This window comes from Castor canadensis, chromosome 6 (assembly GCF_047511655.1).
Source record: "Castor canadensis chromosome 6, mCasCan1.hap1v2, whole genome shotgun sequence".
NCBI lineage: Eukaryota > Metazoa > Chordata > Mammalia > Rodentia > Castoridae > Castor > Castor canadensis.
Window position 1 is genome coordinate 120,302,473 of NC_133391.1, and position 20,962 is coordinate 120,323,434.

The window sequence follows — 20,962 nt, forward strand, 5'->3', positions numbered from 1 at the left end:
GGCTTTCTTTGTTTTATTCTAAAATAGAAGAAAGTCAAATTTAATTTGCCAGCTGGGAACCAGAGGCTCACACTTGTGGTCCTAGCTACTTGGAAGGCTGAAATCAGGAGGATCAAGGTTTGAGACCAGCCCAGGCAGACAGTTTGTGAGACCCCCATCTCCAAAATAAACAGAACAAAATGAATTGGAGGTGTGGCTCAAGTAGTAGAGCACCTGTTTTGCTGGTGGGAAGCCCTGGATTCAAACCACCTAGTCCCATTAAAAAAAAAAAGTTGAAGCACTATTTAAGAGGTGGACATCAGGAGGATTATGGTTTGAGGCCAGCCCTGGCAAAAAGTTAGTGAATTCCCATCTGAACAAAGGTGGTTCATGCTTATAATCTAGTTATGTGGGAGACATAGGTAGGACAATCTCTGTCAGAGATTGGTTCCAGGCAAAATTAGAAACATAACTAAAGCAAGAGTCCAAGCAACTGGAGGTCAATAAAATCACAGCATCACTTAAGTAAAAGGCACAAAATTAGGGATGTCTTAGTATTTCATATGATCAATTCAAAGGTGCTTGTTTGCATTCTCAGCATTTCAGTGATCCTAAAGGAATACTCCATTTACTACCTAGGGGTGGAGATGGGACAAATTTCCTTTACAAAATATCTTTTACATACTCCCACCTTTACCTAACTCATCCAACTTGGAATTTGCCCATCTACCCACATTTCTGCAAAAGCTGCAGCAGCCTTACGAGTATTATTATTATTATTATTATTATTATTATTATCGAGACAGGGTCTTGCTATATAGCTCAGACTGACCTTAACCTTGAAATCCTCCTGCCTCAGCCTCCCATCTGCTGGCTTTTGAAGGTACATTTGACAGTACCCAAGAAGGGTTCTTACTCACCTAATAAGACAAAAGGAACTGCTTTGTGACTACTGTGCAAAATGCCTTGTAGTAATGGTTTCTTAGGAAACCAGCTCTTTGATCCTTTTTCAGTTGTGTCTTGATGCCCTTCTCCTAAAGTGATTCAGATGAGGGTTATATTCTTATCAAAAGAAACATCTGCCCAACTCTCTGATGTCGTCTCTTCCCTTTACAGAACTGGCCATGTCTTGGCAACCTACGACTCTTTGTTACTTTCGTTTTTTGCCAACACAAGCCAAGACAGAGTATTTCGCAGTATTCTTGGCTGACTTCCACTACGTCTGAATTTCTGTCTCCTCCTTCTTCTAATAGTGTAATGATGAACACTCTGGACTCCAAATTGTTTTAATCCATTTAGCTACCTCCTTTAGCTTTTGATCTACCTCCCTAGAGTTCCATTGTATCAATGGAGTTGTCAAACTTAAAAGAACTCAAACCAGAGCTGCCTCAGCAAACAGCCTGGCAGTGATAATTCTAAATCTTTTTGTTTGTTTTGATACAGGTTCTTAGTTGGCCTCAAACTCTTGGTACTCCTGCCTCAGTCTCCCAAGCGCTGGGATTATAGGTGTGCACCACCATCTCACATAACAGTTCTAAATCTTTTTCCATTTTTCATCTTTTCTTATCATTTAAATAAGGTAAAAAATCATTTCAATGATCCTATGCACAGTACTATCTTCAGCAATTATACAGAGTTAAGATAGTTGAAAAAACCCATTATGACTTTACAATAAAAGGCTTTTTAGGTTTTTTTAGTACTAGAGCTTTAACTCAGGGCCTCATACTTGCTAGGCAGGTGCTCTACCATTGATCCACTCCTCCAGCCCACAAAAGGCTTCGATAAAGCATAAGATACAGAATCAAAAACAACACAACAAACCCACAGGGAAACAGCAGGCCAATTGCTATGGGCCTTTCTGTCACTTAAGATGTGCTTCATCTTTAGGTAATGAACCACCTAGAAACAAGATGGCTGGGTCTCAGGAAAACCATAAACTCATCTGAGGAGGGGGTCTCCCATACTCCTCTGGTCTGGTGGCCCAAACTAGGATGAATGCCCAGGCTCAAAACATAAACAAGCTAGTACAGACTGCCTCTGGCCTCACACCCCAGCTCATTAATTAACCCAGCTCGCACGTTTCATTCAGATTTGGCCAATGGACAGCACCAGGGCTCAGGTCTCTCTGGAGATAAGTGATATCAACCCAGTACTGACACACCAATGTTCAGTGGTCAAGTTTGCTGGTCCTGAGGACATTTCTGGTGAGAAGAAATGACTTCTAAGGCCTTCTTTGGGTCTAATGTTCTTTGGCTATAAGTACTAAAAGTGACACTGAGGTGAATAGGCCATTGGGTGGGACTTAAACCTAAGTCTGTAACAAGGGTGCCATAAGTTTAGGTATGGAAGAGCACCTTTGCAAAGACGGTCATTTACTCACCTTGAATTTTATTCAGAAGTCCAGTCAAATGGAAGGAAAGTGCTGGCCAGTGGAAGGAGAAAGAGAATGTGTGGCTTAAAACAATAACTCTGTTCTTTTCTGGAAAGCAGTGGGAAAATATTTGAGGAACTAAATTGCACAATTAGAGAAGTTACCAGTAAATGCTGTAAAGTATTGCCTCAACAGGGTTTGTTAAGACCCAAAGAGAGTGGGTGGTAAGGGAGGGGGTGGGGGCAGGGGGGAGAAATGAACCAAGCCTTGTATGCACATATGAATAATAAAAGAAAAATGAAAAAAAAAAAAGACCCAAAGAGAATAACAAGACCTATGTAGTTCCAACAGCAAGTATTTTATTTTGAATAGTTTGTGAAGATTGGTTAACTGTTATGCTGCTACTATAAGTTCTTTTAACTACAGCCCAGAGGCCAGGGGAACCTCTTCTTCATTTTGGGTCTTCATTTTGCTGACCCTTCTGTCTATAAACTTGCCTCCAGTAAACCTTACTTTCCATCCATAATGCTGCTGCATCTATGTTCATGTTACTTTTTTTTTTTTTTTAAAGCATTCTGTGTATCTTGCTGCCTTTAGAAATGGGTTTTCTGAATGTTCACTGATGACGCACAGGACTCTTTCTGGTCTGTGTTTGATAGGACTGTATATCACCTTGAAGTTTCTGGATGCCTAATTGTAGTAACTGAATGACAATTTTGTCTTTTATGTTATTTTGTCTTACTGCATTGGTCATATTCTCTACTATAATATTGCTTAATTGTAATGAATATCCTATACTGTTCTTGGCTTTGGTATGAATTCTTCTAAAATTTGATTAAATGTTTGTTGTAGTTTTTGGAGATATCCTCTATTAATCGAAGAAACTTCCTATCTATTCCTACTGACACTGAAACCTTCACACGGCCTTTATTGGAAATATACAAATACTGTATGTATATGGCAGGAAGGGGAAAAATCCCCGAAAGGAAAAATACTGATTGGCAAAAAAACTAAGCTCAACGCTTTTAACAGGCACTCACTCACAAATGTGCACTATCCAGTCTGAAGAGAAAATCTGGTGTCATGGGGTTTTTTTTTGTTTTTTTGAGACAAGGTCTCACCATGTAGCCCAGGCTGACCTTGAACTCAAATCCTGTCTCCTCTGCCTGAGAGCTAGGGATAGTTTGTTTTGTTTTTTGGCAGTACTGGGGTTTGAACTTAGGGCCTTTCACTTATTAGGTGGAGCTCTACACTTGAGCCTCACCCCAGCCCTTCTGAACACTAGAATTATAGGTGTGCACCAGCTTAACTTTTAAATAATGCTTTTTAACCACTTTTTAAACTGAAAAGTGTATACACACAAGGCATCATTGTAAAGTTTAGCTATTCTGGGGCATATATATGTATTTCATTGTGCTTTTAATGGCTTATTGGCTATTCATATATCTTCTTTGGTAATCAAATCTTTTGCACATCTTAAAATGAAGTTACCTTTTTATTACTGCAATTATTTCTATATTTTGGTTATCAGTTCTACATTGCAAATATATTCTCTTAGTCTGTAACTTACCTTTTTCATTTTCTTATGGTATCTTTCCAAGAGCAGAAATTTTTAATTTTGACTAACTCAAATTTTAATTTTTCTTTTATAATTGATGCTTTTTTGTGTCACAAGAAATCATAGCCTAACTTAAAGGTGTGGAGAGATGTTCTAAGAACTAATACAAGTCCTCTGTTGGTTGAGGATATGAAGTAACTGGAACCCTCAAGGCACTATTAGTGGAATGTAACATGGTAATAATTTATTTGGAAAAGTAGCTCAGCAGTTTCACAAAAAAGTTAAGGATATTCTTAATATTCAGTGCAGCAATTCCATTCCTATGTATGTACCCAAGAAAAAAATGAACACACAAAGATGTATACCAAAATGATCATAGTAACTTTATTCATCACACTAGAACAATCCCAATGTCCATTAGGGATAAACAAATGGGTTAATTAAGTATCCATATGATGGAATACAGGCAGTAAAATGGGCCAAACTACTGATATATGCAACAACATGAACAGATCTCAACATGAAGAAGCCATATACACTGTATGGTTTAATTTATAAGAAATTATACACAAAGGAAAAATTCACCAACAATTACAGGAGAGATAAATGTGACTTAGTGCTGGAAGTCTTGGGGAGTACTGACAGCAAAGGAGCCTCTTTGGGGTGATGAAAATGTTGTCTCCCTTCACTGTGGTGATTATTGCAGGGACATACAGTTATCAAAAGGCATGGAATTAGTCAGACATGGTGGGGCACACCTGTAATTCTAGCTACCCGGGAGGCAAAAGCAGGAGGCTCAGGAGTTCAAGGTCAGCTCAGGCAAAATTAGTAAGGTCCTATCTCAAAGACAAAATACAAACAAAAGGGTAGAGGGTACGGCTCAGGTGGTAAAGCGCTCACCTAGCATGTGGGAGGCCCTGGGTTCAATCCTCATTACCACCACCCCCACACATACACGTAAGACATGGAATTACTTAAAATGAGAACATTTGAATGTATGTTAATTAAAATATCAATTTACTACAAGCTCTGAACTCATAAACAAATAAGCTGTCTACACAGAATCTAGAGAAATGAAAAGGCAATTCCATGTCTGTGACGTGTTTTCTCTGTGTTGCCTAGGCTGGCCTTAAACTCCTGGGCTCAGCACTCACCAAATCCGTTTTAAGTTACCTAGGTATCTGTAACATGATTAGAAGCAGTTCTCATACTGGGCACCTCGAACCACACCTCTAGAGCTTGACTCAAGAGTCTAGAGCTTGACTCTAGAACTTGACTCAAGAGGCCTGAGAGAGCCCAACAATTTGCATTTCTGAGAACTTTTTTTTTTTTTGTGGTACTGAAGTTTGAACTCATGGCCTCATGATTGGCAGGTAAGCATTCTACCACTTGAGCCACTCCACCAGCACAATTTGCATTTCTAATGCGTTCCCAAGTGAGGCGGAGGCACTCCATTTAGAATCACTGACTGCAGAGACCTTTAAAAGCTCCCTCTTCCTCCAAAGAATCATTTTTTTCCCTTTTTATTTTTTGTTTTTTGAGACAGGATCTCACTGTATAACTCAGGCTGGCCATGAACTTGCATTCCTCTTGCCTCAGTCTCCCGAAGGGGTGGAATCAGAGAGATGCCCCACTATACCAGGCTTCAAAGAATCACTCTTAATGTGTAAAATCTGAAAACCCCAGTCCCACAAAAGAAACAAACAAAAAACAGGGCTAAATAATGATTACCTCATTTAAAATATTTTTTTAAAAAAACTTTCAGACCAAGTAAGAAATGCATAGGTAAAAAGTTAAAAGTACAAAATGAGGTAAAGTGAAATCTATACCTCACTTCCTCGCTGACACTCAGGTGTCAAAGGTGGCCTCCTTTACATTTGACAGTACTTTGCAGAGGTCACCGCTCTGTGTTAACCTGGGCTGAGGCTCTTTAGGTGTTTGAACTGTGCCCAACCCGTTTTTATAGCTCCTCCATCCCAATCCTGTAACACTTGGATTTGTTAGCACTTTCACATGGACTTTTTTACATTATCTGCTTCTTTTTTATGCCCAGAGGTTCACAGATCAATTAGGTTAGGGCTTATGTCCTATTTTCAGTGTCTTCATCTGTAATGCCTAAGATCTTGTCAGAATTACAGCTAATATACAAGGTTTGCTGAGTAAATTAACAAGTTAGTGAATGAAGAAATTGTGTAGTTTCAAGGGTCCTGGCCTGAGGAGTGACTGAATTGCTATTCAGTCAGATGAACACAGTCCCCAGTCCATCTCATAATACCTCACCCCACACACACACCAAAACTAGAAAACATGTAGAACAGTGAATTCTCTGCCACTGGAGAACAGGAAGCAAAAGGAGTACTAGGGCCCCCCCTCCCCCCAAAGAACACTTCCCAGAAATGTGTCAGCCTCTTGTGCCGTTCTTCATAGGCCTCAGGGAGCAGAACTTCTTGCCTTTTCTCTTCAACTCTACCACTCACTAAAGGCCTTGGGATTCCACCACCCTACCTAAGGGCTGGATGTATCCCCTTGTTTCTCACCATTCAGAGATCATTTCATGAATGAATTTGTTAACCATAATAAAGAACTGAACCACTGACCACCAACATGAGGAAGTTAAAAAGCATTAAGTAATCTTACAAAATCCTACAGTTCTCTTCCACTTCCTTCCCAAGCAGAAGTCTTGCTGACCTGTTTTGACTTGTGTTTTGCTTACAAAACAAAAAACCCATAGCATATTATTTATATAATTCATACAATTTAAAAACATAAAGAGGATTATAAAGGCATGTGAACTAGTAGAAATAGGGAATGGATATTAATAGGTATGGGGTTTCCTCTGGGTGCAGATGTGAACTGTAAGCTGTAGAATAATGTCTCCTCCTTCACTTCTGATATTAGTAATCTGAGTCTTCATTTTGCTGAACCAATATTTGGATTTATTGATTTTCTTTATTGGTTCCCAGTATTTCTTTTTGTTTACATACTTGTATTTTTCCTCCCTTTTTTGCATAATAGGTAACATATCCTACACCCTGAATGTTCCCATATTCTAAAGGATTTACTTCATACTTCAGGTAAAGAAAAATAATCCTAAATAGATGTGAAATGCAAGAAGAAATGAAGACTCAAAAAAGTGTTAAATGTAATGTATATTTAAACTGGTGGAGTGGCTCAAGTGGTAGAGCGCTTGCATAGCAAGAGTGGGGTCCTGAGTTCAACCTCAGTACCACCAAAAAACAAATAAATAAATAAACAAATATATATTTGTGTATAATATGTGTATATATATACTTAAATCTTAATAAACATTGACTAATTAAAACAAACATTAATATTGTATGAAATAGAAAAAATACAATAATGCATTTATAAGGAAGGAGTGAAATGAAATAAGGTATTTTTAGTCTTGGTATCATATGTGGGGAGGGTAAAGGTTCATATTAATTTTGACTTTTAATTATTTACGAATGAGTATCAGACACAAACTTGTAATGTCTCCTCAGATTCTTTTGGCTGCCTCTTTCCTTCCGAAGGTGTTGCCTACCTCCTACTCCATCACTGCTGCCTTTGTCCAGCTTCGTGGGCTAGCTGGAGTCTAAATTAAAGTCACAGGCCTATCTGACCTGAGCTGCCACTCCACCTTCCAGAGTTGCATGCAAGGCCACACCACTAAGAGAGAACAGGCTTGCTGAGCAGTTACAAAGGACTGGATGACACACTCTGTAAGCAAACTCCAACCAGTGGTTAATGGGAGATGGACAGAATTAGAAAATATGTTATCTATTTTTCCTCCCTTCAATGGGCTGCTCAGAGAAGTTTCTTCTTACAACCTTCCAGAGAAGGTGCACACTCTAGGTAAACACACTTGCTGGGAGACTTGTCTCTTCACAGCTTGTCATGAAGTCTGGCCACTGTGGTAACATACTGCATCACGTTTTTCCTCACCTTACTTTCCCTTTCTTTCCTTACTTCACCTCCCACATTTGCACCTCCAAATAAAGCAACAACACTTTCATCTTTGCCTCAAGCTCTATTTTCTAGAGGACCCAAGTTAAGAAATTCTGTGCAATTTCTAGTGACCACTAAAAGAATAAAAAAAAGAACACATAATTTCTTAACAAGGGAGGAAAACTTAAGAAAAGATGAAATAGTTTAAATCAATAGCACAAAGAGGGTAGATCTGACCAGAAATATATCAATGATAATACATATATCTAAACATAAATATATTAAGTATATTTATTACTACACATAAATTTAATTTACACATTAAATGTAAAGGGACTAAATGCTTTAGTTAAAAGTCAAAGATGTCAGACAGAATAAAAAGAACATTAAGGGGCTAGAGGTATAGCTCAGTGTTAGAGCACTTGCCCCTAACATGTGTAAGGCCCTGGATTTGATACCAGAACTGAAAAAAAAAAAAAGGGAACAGTGGCTTACACCTATAACCCCAGCTATTCCAGAGGACTGATGTTCGAGGACAGCATGAGGAAAAAAGTTAGTGAGACCCCCGTCTCAACAAACGAGCCAGGCTTGGTGGTTTATGCCTCTAACCTTCACTTACATGGAAGGCATAGGAAGGAAGATTGAGGTCTGCGGCCAGCCCTGGCAAAAACACAAGACCCAGGCTGGTGTAATGACTCTACCATTGAGCCATTCCTAGCAAGCATGCTGTCCTGAGTTCAAATCCCAATACCACCAAGAAAATAAAACAAAACAAGAAAACAAGATCCTATCTGAAAAAATAAATAAAGCAAAAAGGGTTGGTAAAAGCAAGTGGTAAAGTGCTTGCTTAGCAAGCAGAAGACCCTGAGTTCAAACCATGCACAAGGCCCTAGGGCTGATTCCCAAAATTGCACCCCCACAAAAGAGACGTGCACATTTGGATGTATTTAAAATAAATTAATAATACTATAGAGTTCCAAAAAGGAAATTAAAGGCCAGAACTGTCTTAATCACCATTTCTACTTCCGCAGTCTTTTTTTTTTTTCTCCACTGGGATGGAACCCAGTGCTTCACTCAACGTAGGCAAGTGCTCCATGACTGTGCTACATTCCCAGTCCCCATTTCTGTAATTTAAAAAAAATCAGTATTTTCTGTATTATTGTGAAAAAGGAAATTCCTCCTTAAGCCTAACTAAGATGCTTATCTTAACCTTATCAAGTGTGCAAATAAAACCCAAAACTGAAGGAGCCGAAACTGTCAACATGGACATGAGGTCATTTTATACCAGGCAGGGAGGCTGAGTCTCTAACACAGAGCTGTAACTTTTCAGGAAATGCCTAGTACATTCCTTCTAAGCCAGGGTTAAAGGCATCTTCTGCAAATCACTGACACTTTATTACTGATAAATTATTACTTTGGTCACATTATGTCTTTGTTTAAAAAAAAAATGCGTATTTCTGGGCTTCATCGGGAAATCACTCTACAGGGAGTGATTATATTGTCTTTGCTGATAAAAGTTTTTTACTAAGCATTCTTATTTATAAAAATCACAAACTTCACAGTGAAACTCAATTTAAATTGACTAAAGTTTATAGATATAAAATACACATACCTTTGCTATGGCAGCCTTATTCACTTTCAACAGGGCATACCTGGAAAGGCGTCCTGCCAATAATGATATATCTGCATTGAACCTAAAACACAGACTTCAATCATACATTCTCACCAAAGTTTCTCTGATGATCTGGAGTGGGAAAGTTAAAAAGGGTAAGTAAAGTAGCCCCTGGGAATGAAACTCAGTGAAGCTAATAGACAGGAAGTAAACTTTGGCTTTGTTAGCCAATCACAGGTAACAAACAACAAAAATGCTGGAATGAGATACCCTCCACTAAGTAAAGTATTTTAAAGCTCAGGTTTAGCAGATGAGAGTGAGGACTTAAACAGGAGCTTTAACCTTGCTGCATCTGAATCTCATCTCCAGTTAAGCTTTCAAGCTCTGTTACCAAGAAGCTGATAAAGGTAAGAATACCAATTATGCTTCTAAACAACTTTTTATCCCCCATTTTTGGTAGGACTGAGGTTTGAACTCAGGGCTTCACACTTGCAAAGCAGGCTTTCTACAACTTGAGCCACACATTCAGTCCATTTTGTTCTGATTATATTGGAGATAGGGTCTCTCAAACTATTTCCCAGACTGGCCTTGAATCTCGATCCTCCTGATCTCAGCCTCCCAAGTAGCTAGGATTATTGGCATGAGCCACTGGTGCCCGGCTCCTAAAAGAATCTTGATTGCCAAATTGTATCTGGACCACTAACAAGGACCCTTAGTGCTATCCTGCTGCTGTTCCTATCTAATGTCCCTTTGAGAAAACTGCTGCCAAGTGTGGCTGTTGCAGTTTTGTGAGTTTGAATGCTTAACCCAAATCTAATTATAATTAGATTTCCAACATTTGGTTAATTCTAAAAAGAACCTTATGGTGGATGTAGCAGTATATCAACTCATATGTATTAATTTCATAACTATTGATTAAGTTTCATCTTACACTGAATTTTAACTTATACTCAATTTCTCGTCACACTAATCAATGAAATAAAAAGTCACAAAGATTCTGTATTTACCCCAATTATAAAAGAATGAGATTATCACATAAATTTAATCATTACAACTAATTTACAGATAATAATGCATAATGACTCAAAATAATATAAAACAAGATTAAATGAATTCTAGGCATTTCTGTGATAGGACACAAGTAAAAAATTAAAATATATCTTCTTAGCAAAAAGTTTCTTAAATCAGATTCTCCTCTCATCTTATTCTTCATGCTTTACTTGGAGAATTAATTTATTTAAAGGATTATTTCATTCACAATTGCAAATTTCTTTCTAACACACATGCTGGAATCAAATACCTGAAGGAGTTGGAATCTTATGAATACAGCCAGGACAACAGTGGAGAGAGTCGTGAACAAAAACATCACAGTCCACACAAAAAACATTCTGGCACGCAGCACAAACATAGACCTGCATCAGAAAGGAGAAAAGTGAATAAACAAAAGTAGTTTTGAAAAGTTAAGTGCAGCATAGCTGAATTTCAAGTTTCTTTGCTCTTTCATATTAAAATCAATTTTTTCTACCTATTTATGTACATATTCTCAAATGTGAGGCAATTTCCCCCTAAACTATACCTTAAAAAAGATAGAATGACTTTCCTTTCGAGTTCTTAAAGTCTATTCTCTTATATGATAGTCCCAATCACTTCCTTTATGAAACTCTTTGGGACGAGACACACAAGCTTCACGCCACTGCTAGTTTTGAATGCTTACAGTGGTCACTTGACAGATTCAATTAGAAAAAGCACAAAATTTACCATAGATTTATTAATTCTTAGAGAAAGACCACTCAATTGCAAAACTTATATTCCTTTTTCCATTACATATGTCAAATGACATACATAAGACAGATAAGAAAAAAAAGTCCCTGTTCTATTATGATTACATGTGAGTTCTTGTGACTTGGATAAGACTTCCAGGGTCTTGTGTCTTGGATAAGGCATCATATATAGATTCAAAAATTACTAAATTTCAAACAACACAGAACCAAAGATACTGTGTTCTTCAAGACTGTCAAATGATTCACAAAGTGGTTCTGGGGCTTGCAGAGTAGCTCAGGTGGTAGAGTGCTGCCTAGCAAGTGTGAAGCCCTGAGTTCAAACTCTAGTACACGCACACGCACACACATACACACACGCGCGCACACACGCACACACACGCACACACACATACACACACATACACACACGCACACACATACACACACATACACACACGCACACACACATACACACACGCGCACACACACGCGCGCACACACATACACACACGTACACACACGCACACACATACACACGCGCACGCACACACGCACACACACGTGCGCGCACACGCACACACACACACACATACACACACGCACACACACACACGCGCGCATACACATACACACACGCGCGCATACACATACACGCGCGCGCACACGCACATACACACACGCGCACACACATACACACGCGCGCGCGCGCACACACACACACACACACACACACACACACACACACAGAGAGGTATTCTGGTGATGAAGATACTGATGTCAAAGAGGAATGTAAAAAAAATTTTAGCACCAGACATGGAACCCAGGACCTCACACATGTTACATAGGTGGCTCTACCACTGACTTACACCTGCAGCCCCAAGGAATCTAAAATGAAGTTAAAAAAAAAAAAAATTCTTTTTGAGATAGTGTCTCGCTATGTTGCCCAGGTTGGTCCTGAGCTTTACATCCTCCTCTCCCCGCCTCCCGAGTAGCTGGTATTGCAGGCACACATCACTATGCACCATTTAATAAAGTTGTTTTATGGATTAGGTGTGGTGATAGACACCTGAAGTCCCATCACTCAGGAGGTTAAGGAGGGAGGATTTCAAGTTTTTGAGGCCACCTTGGGATACATAGCAAAATCCTGTCTCAAAACCACATCTTAAAACCACAAGAGTGGAATTAACATGCAACACTTGTTTTCTGTGGATGGTTGTTTTTTGTTTTGGTGCTGAGGACTGAACCCAGTATCTCTCAAGTGCTAAGTATGAGCTCTACCACTGAGCTATAGCTTCAACCCCTAAAGAAGAAAACTCCTAATTAATACTTGATATAGTTTATATATAGCTCTTTTAGGTTTTTTTTGGAAGTACTGGGGTTTGAACTCAGGGCCTCAAGCATGCTAGAATGGGTGCTCTACCACTTGAGTCACTCCACCAGCCCATGAAGTATAGTTTTAAATATGGAGATATAAAAATAAAAAAATTAAAACTACCCACAGTACAATATAATAGATAAAAATTAAAACTAGACATGATTGTATTATTTGTATCAATACAAGTTGATATATTCAAATTGGCAATCTTCAAAAAAATTTATTTTAATTGTTGTTGCTGTTTTTTGAGATGAGGTCTCACTATGTTGCCCAGGGTGACCTTGAACTCCTGAGCTCAAGCAACCCACCTGCCTCAGACTCCAAAGTACCTGGGACTACAAGTACATGCCACTGCTCTTGGTTCTGTCTTCAAAACTTTTATAAAAATACTTTCTCATTGGCACAATTTTTAATTTGTGGTCATCTTAAGTGTTAACTTCAAAATGAGTTATAACTAAACCTCAACTGTAATATGAAGAAACATTTTAAATACTTACAAATCAAATGCAGCTTAGTATGAAAACTGAACACAAAATAGTAAAATATCTTTACAGCAAAATTAGAATGCAAAATGACAAAAGTACTATTTAAATTATTATGTTCCCATTTTACCTCTACCTACTGTAATTATATGTATGGGGAATAAAATTATATAAGGGTGTTCAGCAATCTACGGAGAACTTATACTATTTTCTTTGTATTTCTATTTTCTTTAAATCTCAAATATTACTTACTATTTAGAAAACCAATAAACTTACATGTTGGTCTTTCAATTCCCCCTGACATCCATAACAAGATCTGAAAGCAAAAGTTTAAGAATCATTTTGTTTAGAATTCATTAAAATAATGCAATAAAATCTGCATAGCTAGAATTTTTTGTAGATAAAGATTAAACTTATTTTTGCTTTGATTTTTTATTCATTTTGTGTGTGCGTGGTGCTGGAATCAAATCCACAACCTTGTGCATGCTAGGCAAGCACTCTACCCCTGAGTTATAACCCTAGTCTTAGTTTTTGTTTTTGTTTTTTTTTTTTTGGCAAAATGTAGTTTGAACTCAGGGCCTCTGGCTTGCCAAGCAGGTACTCCATCACTTGAGCCACACAGGCGCTCTACTGCTTCAGTCGCACCTCCAGTCCCCTAGAGCCTTTTAAGTAATTGCCTTGGCCATGACGTATAGGCAAAAGAAACAGGAATTCTAATAGTTTTTAAATTCCACAAGGTCATCAGACATCAGGATGCCAAGGTCATTAAAACCCCCAAATTTTTGTTTTTACTTTCATTAAGGCTAAATATGTACATCCTTTTGAAATGGGGTTCTGTAAGAAAACTGATCCATACAGGAAATGATTTAAGTTACTATTTTTCAATTCTCCTGAGCATGGTAGACACCAGTACAATTCTGGGAGGTCAGAAGTGGTAATGTGAACATGCTTGTCATTAAGAATTTTTAAATTTATTAGCATAAATTAATTGTTCAGTGGGGTTTCATTGTGATATTTACATATATGCATATAATATAATTTGATACATGCCATATGTGAATATCAGTAAAGCCAGTATTTGTGGAGTTTGTATTACTCAACACCCCTCTTTTTCTCCCCCCACATTATTTAACAGCAAATCAAACAAAATTCAACAGAAAGCAATTGATTATATAAATCATGATATACTAATGAAAAATGCAACAATTTCAAAAATAAGACTGATTTGGATATGCTTATATGAAATGACTTTCAAGTGATATTTTAAGTGTGAAAAGAGAGGAAATGCATGGATACCTAATTGTCTACTAGTTAATGATTCCTAAATCCTGAAGGTTCTTAAAAGCAGTAAACTTTTATTTCCTGAAAACTACTGTATAATTCACTGACTGCCTCTACTTCAGGCTTTACTAGTGAGATTTCACAGACTATCACTAATGAAAATATTAACAGTGTTGATTAATTATGTTACGCCAGCCTCTTATTTGCAGTGGTATGGTAGAGCTCAATAGGGTCAATTGTTAAATTATTAAGGAATTTTGAGACCTGGTTGTTAAACTGTTCATAGCTGGAAATGGGCCATGGTAAACAAATTCTAGATATCAGCAAATAATATCAATCAAGGCTTTTTTCTTTTTGGAGACTTTTAAAAAAAAATTTAAACCAATATACCATCACTCTAACTACAAAGAGCAGAGCACAGGGATTAACACATTTCTGAGATGCAGATCTGTTTAATAATGAGTCATTTTATCTGGGCACTGGTGGCTCATGCCTGTGATCCCAACTACTTGGGAGGCTGAGATTAGGAGGATCATAGTTCTAGGCCAGCCCAGGCACATAGTTCACAAGACCTCATCTCCAAAATAACCAGAGTAAAATGGAGTATGGCTCAAGTAGTAGCCATACCTATTTTATAAATGCGAAGTCCACTTAAACCCCAGGCCTGCCAAAAAAAAAAAGCCATTTTTCGGTCATAACCACAGTATTTTACATCTCATTTTAAATATTAGAAGTAATCTTACTCAAATTAATGACTTTTTAAAACTAAGTAACATCTATTCAAACATTAAACACTTGTAACAGATATAAATTAGTCAAAACTCATATACCTTTCTCCTTTATATTCTTCTAGGGGAATTTCTTGAAACGGATCCAAAGGAAATAGATGATGGTAAGACCGTGCCAAATGGGGAGCAGACACCAAAGTAAGACCTAACACATAAAACAGAGACATTTTTAATAATGCAAACCTCATGAAGACAATGGCTGAAATCTTAATGCCATAGCTTAGGCTAAATATTCTCATTAAAAACATTTTTTTTTGGTCATAGTGGGATTTGAACTCAGGACTTTGCACTTACTAGGCAGGTACTCTTCATCAAATGTTTTTAGTTTAGTTTTTGTTTTCCTCCCAGTGCTGGGGATTGAATCCAGAGCCTCATGCATGCTTGGCAGGCCCTCTTCCTACCACTAAGCTATATCCCCAGCACTCAAGTGTTTTTAGGACTGCAGCTATTTATTTCTCAGTTTACCTGTGGCTATGAACAGATATTCCAGGATGCAGTCTAGGTTTTGTCACTAAGTGTGCAACCACTCTTGGCCTATTTACTTGCTTATAAATGAAATAAAATTGATAATTCTATTATTTTACTTCTTCATTCTATATTACATTTTATATTACATAACATTATACATATTTTATAAAGGTAAGAGCCAGAAAAATGTCTACTAAATTACAGTGACTCTTTCAGAAAGAGAATCGGGTTAACTTTTCTATAATGCCACTTTATTCTTGAAAGTGGAGTATTAAGCATTCAACAAAAAGAACAATCTGTTTCTCTGTACATATTATACCCATAAATATAGGCAGAATTCAACATTCACATTTATTTCAGCAGCATAAAGACAGCATGTAATTTACTGAAGAAGGAATAATCAGTATCTTACCACATATTTTACATTCAACAGGAAGCTCACAGTACTTTGCCCGACACTGTGGGCAGAAGTAGCCTCCTAACGTAAGCCCTGGCTCAGTACTGTTATCCAAATGCCTGCAGGAGAAAAAAATTACTTTAAAAAGGTCATACACATAAAGATGTGAAAAACAAGAGCTAAAAGAAAGTATGTCACTTGAGTTTTAAGCTCTGGATTCTATTTTAAAATCTATTTAAAACTTTACTTGAAAATATGTGAATATGTCTTGTAGTTTGCATGCTGTTCATTTTTTTTCTTTATTTTTATTTTACTTACTGCAAAATATGGTCTTTAAATTCAGTAATCTTTCCTTCTGCGGTGACTATTTATTAATCTCATCTAATGTACTTTTCATCAAACACGTCATATTCTTCATTTCCAGAAGTTTTAGTTTGGTCTTTTTTATACCTTCCATACCTTTTCTTATCATTGTCAGGTTTCCTCAACTTTCCTAAACATATGGAGTACATTTATAATTGCTGTTTTAGTACTGTTCTCTGCTAATTCTATCAACTGTTTTTTGTTGCTACATTTACTTTCTATACTAGCTCTCTTAGTTATGGGTCATATTTTCCTTTGGCTGCCTAGTTTTTTGTTTGTTTGTTTGTCTGTTTGGCAGTACTGGGTTTTGAACTCAGGGCCTTGTGCTCGCCAGGCAGGTGCTCTACCACTGAGCCACACACCAGCCCTTTTTGCTTTAGGCATTTTTAGAACAGGGTCTCTAGTCTGTTCTCCTGGCTGGCCTGGACTGAGATCCTATTTAGGATCCCAGGTAGATGGGTTGACAGGCCCATCTTTTATTAACTGAGATGGGGTCTTTCAAACTGTTTTGCCAGGGCTGAACTTGAATGGCAATCCTGCTAATCTCTGCCTCCAGAGTAGCTAGGATTACAGGTATGAGCCACTATACTTGGCATGCCTAGTCATTTTTGATTAGTTGCCAGATATTGTGAATTTTGTCTTATTTTGGGAGATAGATTTATTTTTTTTAATTCTCTTAATTTTGTTCTGGAATGTACTGAAGTACTTTGCAAATAGCTTAATCTGTTCAACTCTTGCTTTTAAGCACTGTTAATCTAGTCCAGGACAGCCAGTAATCTAAGGTTAATTTGGTTCCATTACTGTGGACTCTATAAAATGTCTGTCATGATAAGAGGTCTTTCCACACAGCTGGTGAAAACATGAACTGTTCTTTGCCCTGTATTAGCTCTGGATCATTCAGCTTGCTGCTTTCAATAATTCCTTCCCTGGCTTTCAGTAGTTTCCTCGCACAAATGTACTCATCAATCCTAAGCTGACGAGTCACAGGCAAATTTCTGCAGATCTCTAGCTAGTAACTCTATGTAGCTCTTTCATCTACAGTACTCCTCCCTGAAAATTTATGGATACCTCAGCTTCTCCAAATACAGACATTTGTTTCTTCAACTCAGAAAAACCTTTAGACTCCACACTACCGTCTGGAAATTCTGTCCAGGCTGTAAACTGGAGCACTCACAGGGCACATCTCATCTAGTTCTGTTCTTTCAGGGAACATTATCTGGATAGTCTATTGTCCAATGTTTGAAATCATTATACACACACACACACACACAACACACATACATATATGTATACATACATATATATATATATATATATATATTTTTTTTTTTTTTTTTTTGGCAGGAGGGTAAATCTCGTCGCTGGTACACCATATGGCTGGAGGAAGAAGTCTTGTTTGTGACTCTGAAGAATCAATTTAAAATTTTATTTTATAATTATGTAAAATATAAATCTCTCAAGTCAAAACTAGGTGCTATCACTTTGCCTTTTCCAACACATGCACCAAGGTAAACATTCTTTAATTTTTATTTTCTATTTCCATTACTATTGTTTTCATTATTAAGATAAACAAGTGAGTAAATCTACTCACTTCTCCACCTTCCTTTTAGATGACTGCTAGCACACTACATAGTTCTCTCTACCTTGCGACTTAGTAATATATGCTGAAGATCATACCATAGAGGAACACAGAGATAGTCATTCCTTTTTGTGGCTTCATAGAAGGTAATCTTTTACAAAACCCAGTAACTTCAAACTAATCTTTCCAATTTACAACTTAGAGAAATAAATTTAAAATGTTAAAATATTATCACTAACAATTACTCTATACTTACGCCATGCTGAAAGAAGGTTTTGCATCTTGATCAGACAAAGAAGCAATGGTGTGCTGAGGAAATCCTTCATAGATTAAAAAAATAATAAAATTAACTTCTTTTTCCAAGCAAACAGCAGAATTCTAGAACTATGAACCAAAAATTGTTGCTACTAGAAAGCCAACAAAGTTGCACAAAAACCCTTTCCTGCCTTATTAAAGAATGATGAAACTGACTGTAATTCCAAGCTGCTAGAAAAAGTAGAGGAAATTGGAATATCTGTCTACACCTATAATCTCAGATTCCAAATTTTATATCTCTATTTTTTAATTTAATAAGAACATTGCTTTTTAAAAAGAAAAATAGTTCATATTTTTGATAGTTTCTGACACAACATAGTCCACTTTTACTTTAAGTATATTTCTATGCTTAAAATTTTGGAACTCCTAAACATTTCATGTAATTTGTTCTCCATGTATAATTCTAAGTGCTGAACATGTACTCAGGAAAAGCAGAAAACATTAAAAAAAAAAAAAAAAAGAGAGATTTTATTACATAAAATTTTTAATTTATCTATATATCAAAACAAGTATGTAGGATAAAGTGCAGCTCAGAGGCAGAGCATGTGCTTAGTATGCACAAGGCCCTGGGTTGATCCCCAGCACCAGAAAAGAAAAATAAATAAAACTAAAGGTAGAACTGGGCACTGGTGGCTCATGACTCTAATCTTGGCTACTGTGGAGGCTGAGATCAGAAGGATCATGGTTCAAGGCCAGCCTGGGGAAATAGTTTGTGAGACCCCATTTCCAAAATAACCAGAGCAAAATGGACTAGAGCTGTGGCTTAAGCAATAGGGCACCTGCTTTGCAAGCACAAAGCCCTGAGATAAGGTAGTGCAGTGGTATATACAGTCTCAGCCCATCAGGGGGCTGAGACAAGAGTATCACTTGAGCCCAGTAATTCATGCCAGCATGACCAACCTTGTCTCAAAAAAATAAAAGTAAAGGTCAATGACCAGCTGCAAAAATATTTGCATCAGGTGACCAAGACAGGACTTTAACAAATCAATGTATCTAGGTAAATAAAAAAAAAATGGAACTATATCAGCAAATAAAAAAGATTAGCCAATGTAATACTGCAAATGTACTGAATGTTAACATCAAGCATTATTCTAAGTGCTTCAACTTAGTATATACTAATATTATTTTACAGAAGAAATAACAGGAACAGAGAAGTTGACCAGTAATATATAAATGGCCAGAACACAAGGTAGAAAAAGCACTGCATTTCACTCACATCTTAAACAGCAAATTAAGCAAGATTATTTTTAAGTTAAAAAAAATAGATGAGTATAAATGTAATTTATGTACATTATAAAATTTTAAATGATCAAAACAATCATTTTCCATCCCTGGGCTGACTTTGAACTGCAGTCCTCCTGATCTTTGCCTCCTAAGTAGCTAGGATTACAGGTGTGAGCCACCAGCACCCAGCTTTTCTTTTTGTTTTTTCTTTTTCAGAAAGTGTCTCACTATGGACTCAGGCTGGCATGGAACTCAGACTGCTCCTGCCTCCACCTTCCGAGTGCTGGGATGTGCAAGGATTTCCAGCATGCAGCAGAACACCAGCCCCTAATTAGTATTTTCTGTAAATACAATGTATTTATTCATTTATAGACAGTCTGAGGTTTGAACTCAGAGCCTCACATTTGCTAAGCAGCTGCTCTATCATTTGAGCCAAACCCTCATCTGTTTTTACTTTAGTTACTTTTTGAATAGGCTCTTGAGCTTTTCCCCTGGAGTTGGCCTTAGACAGGGATCCACCTACCTAGGCTTTCCAACTTGCTGTGATTACAGATGTGTTCCACTACACCAGGCTTGTTTGTTGAGATGGGTCTTACTTTTTGCCTGTGCTGGCCTTGAACCACAATCCTCCCAATCTCTGCCACCTGAGTAGCTGGGTTAGGTATGTACCACCACACCCAGCAACATAATTATCTATACCTTTCTAGCTTAATCATAAAGAAACCCATTAGTTTTCTCTGAGTGACAGGAGTACAGGTAGCTTTACTCTTCTTTATTTTTTTTTGTATTTTCCAAAACTGTTCAACACATGTAATTTTTTCTACTTATAAAACACTTAAGTTATAAAAAAAGAAAGCAGGGATGGGACGTAGCTAGCAGTAGAGTGCTTTCCTAGCATGCTCAAGGCCCTGGATTTGATTCTTGGCACCAAAAAAAAAAAGAAAGCATTTAAGTTAGAAAGTTAAAATGATGAACTTGTGCAAATGAAAATAGTATAATCTAGTTTCAACTAAAACCTATCTATTTTTAAAATAACAACCACATACCCATCCGAATAAGTGAGCATTCAGAGCTTGAGCTGGCAGGAGGAGGACTAACATGATGTGTTAGCAATTCTTTGTAATGGCTTTCATCCAAAATAACATGGTATGTGCCTAACAAGATAAAAAGAAATATAAAAAAAATTAGCAGCTTTGCAGACAAAAGAACAAAGTACAATAAAGTACAATTTCTATGTAATTCTGTAAAAGTTTTATCATCTGAAAATGTACATTTTCAAGATAATTTTAGATAAATCATCTTAAAAGCCTTTCTACATCTCTAAATTAACTTCTCTAGAAATAAATAATTATAATTTAAAGCCAACTTATAAAAGCTTTACAAAGAATTACATATAGTAAAATTACTAACTTTTCTTTCTTTTTTTTTTTTTTTTTTTGTGGTATTGAGGTTTGAACTCAGG

General features: G+C 37.1%; 2 protein-coding genes across 11 annotated transcripts in view; both read right to left on the reverse strand.

Moving 5' to 3' along the window:
* The window catches only part of Naip (NLR family apoptosis inhibitory protein), a 38,324-nt gene extending 35,808 nt beyond the window's left edge, over positions 1–2,516 (reverse strand). For 3 of the 4 annotated variants that reach the window (XM_074077338.1, XM_074077337.1, XM_074077335.1), the window contains exon 1: positions 2,360–2,516. The gene's annotated coding sequence lies outside the window, so the exon portion shown is untranslated. Of the gene's footprint in view, positions 1–899; positions 1,559–2,359 lie in introns of those variants that run through there. The other variant, XM_074077336.1, reaches the window with a different exon arrangement.
* A 1,752-nt stretch (positions 2,517–4,268) lies between these two features.
* Positions 4,269–20,962, reverse strand: part of LOC109685703 (general transcription factor IIH subunit 2) — a 30,238-nt gene continuing 13,544 nt past the window's right edge. For 3 of the 7 annotated variants that reach the window (XM_074077344.1, XM_020162654.2, XM_020162656.2), the window contains 7 exons: positions 20,547–20,654; positions 18,218–18,281; positions 16,035–16,138; positions 15,197–15,299; positions 13,362–13,401; positions 10,769–10,880; positions 4,269–9,550 (listed from right to left, as the gene is read on the reverse strand). In XM_074077344.1, the coding sequence (XP_073933445.1) occupies positions 9,495–9,550; positions 10,769–10,880; positions 13,362–13,401; positions 15,197–15,299; positions 16,035–16,138; positions 18,218–18,281; positions 20,547–20,654 (587 nt within the window). In that variant the 3' untranslated portion in view covers positions 4,269–9,494. Of the gene's footprint in view, positions 10,881–13,361; positions 13,402–15,196; positions 15,300–16,034; positions 16,139–18,217; positions 18,282–20,546; positions 20,655–20,962 lie in introns of all 7 variants that reach the window. The other 4 variants (XR_012449153.1, XM_020162657.2, XM_020162658.2 and 1 more) reach the window with 4 other exon arrangements.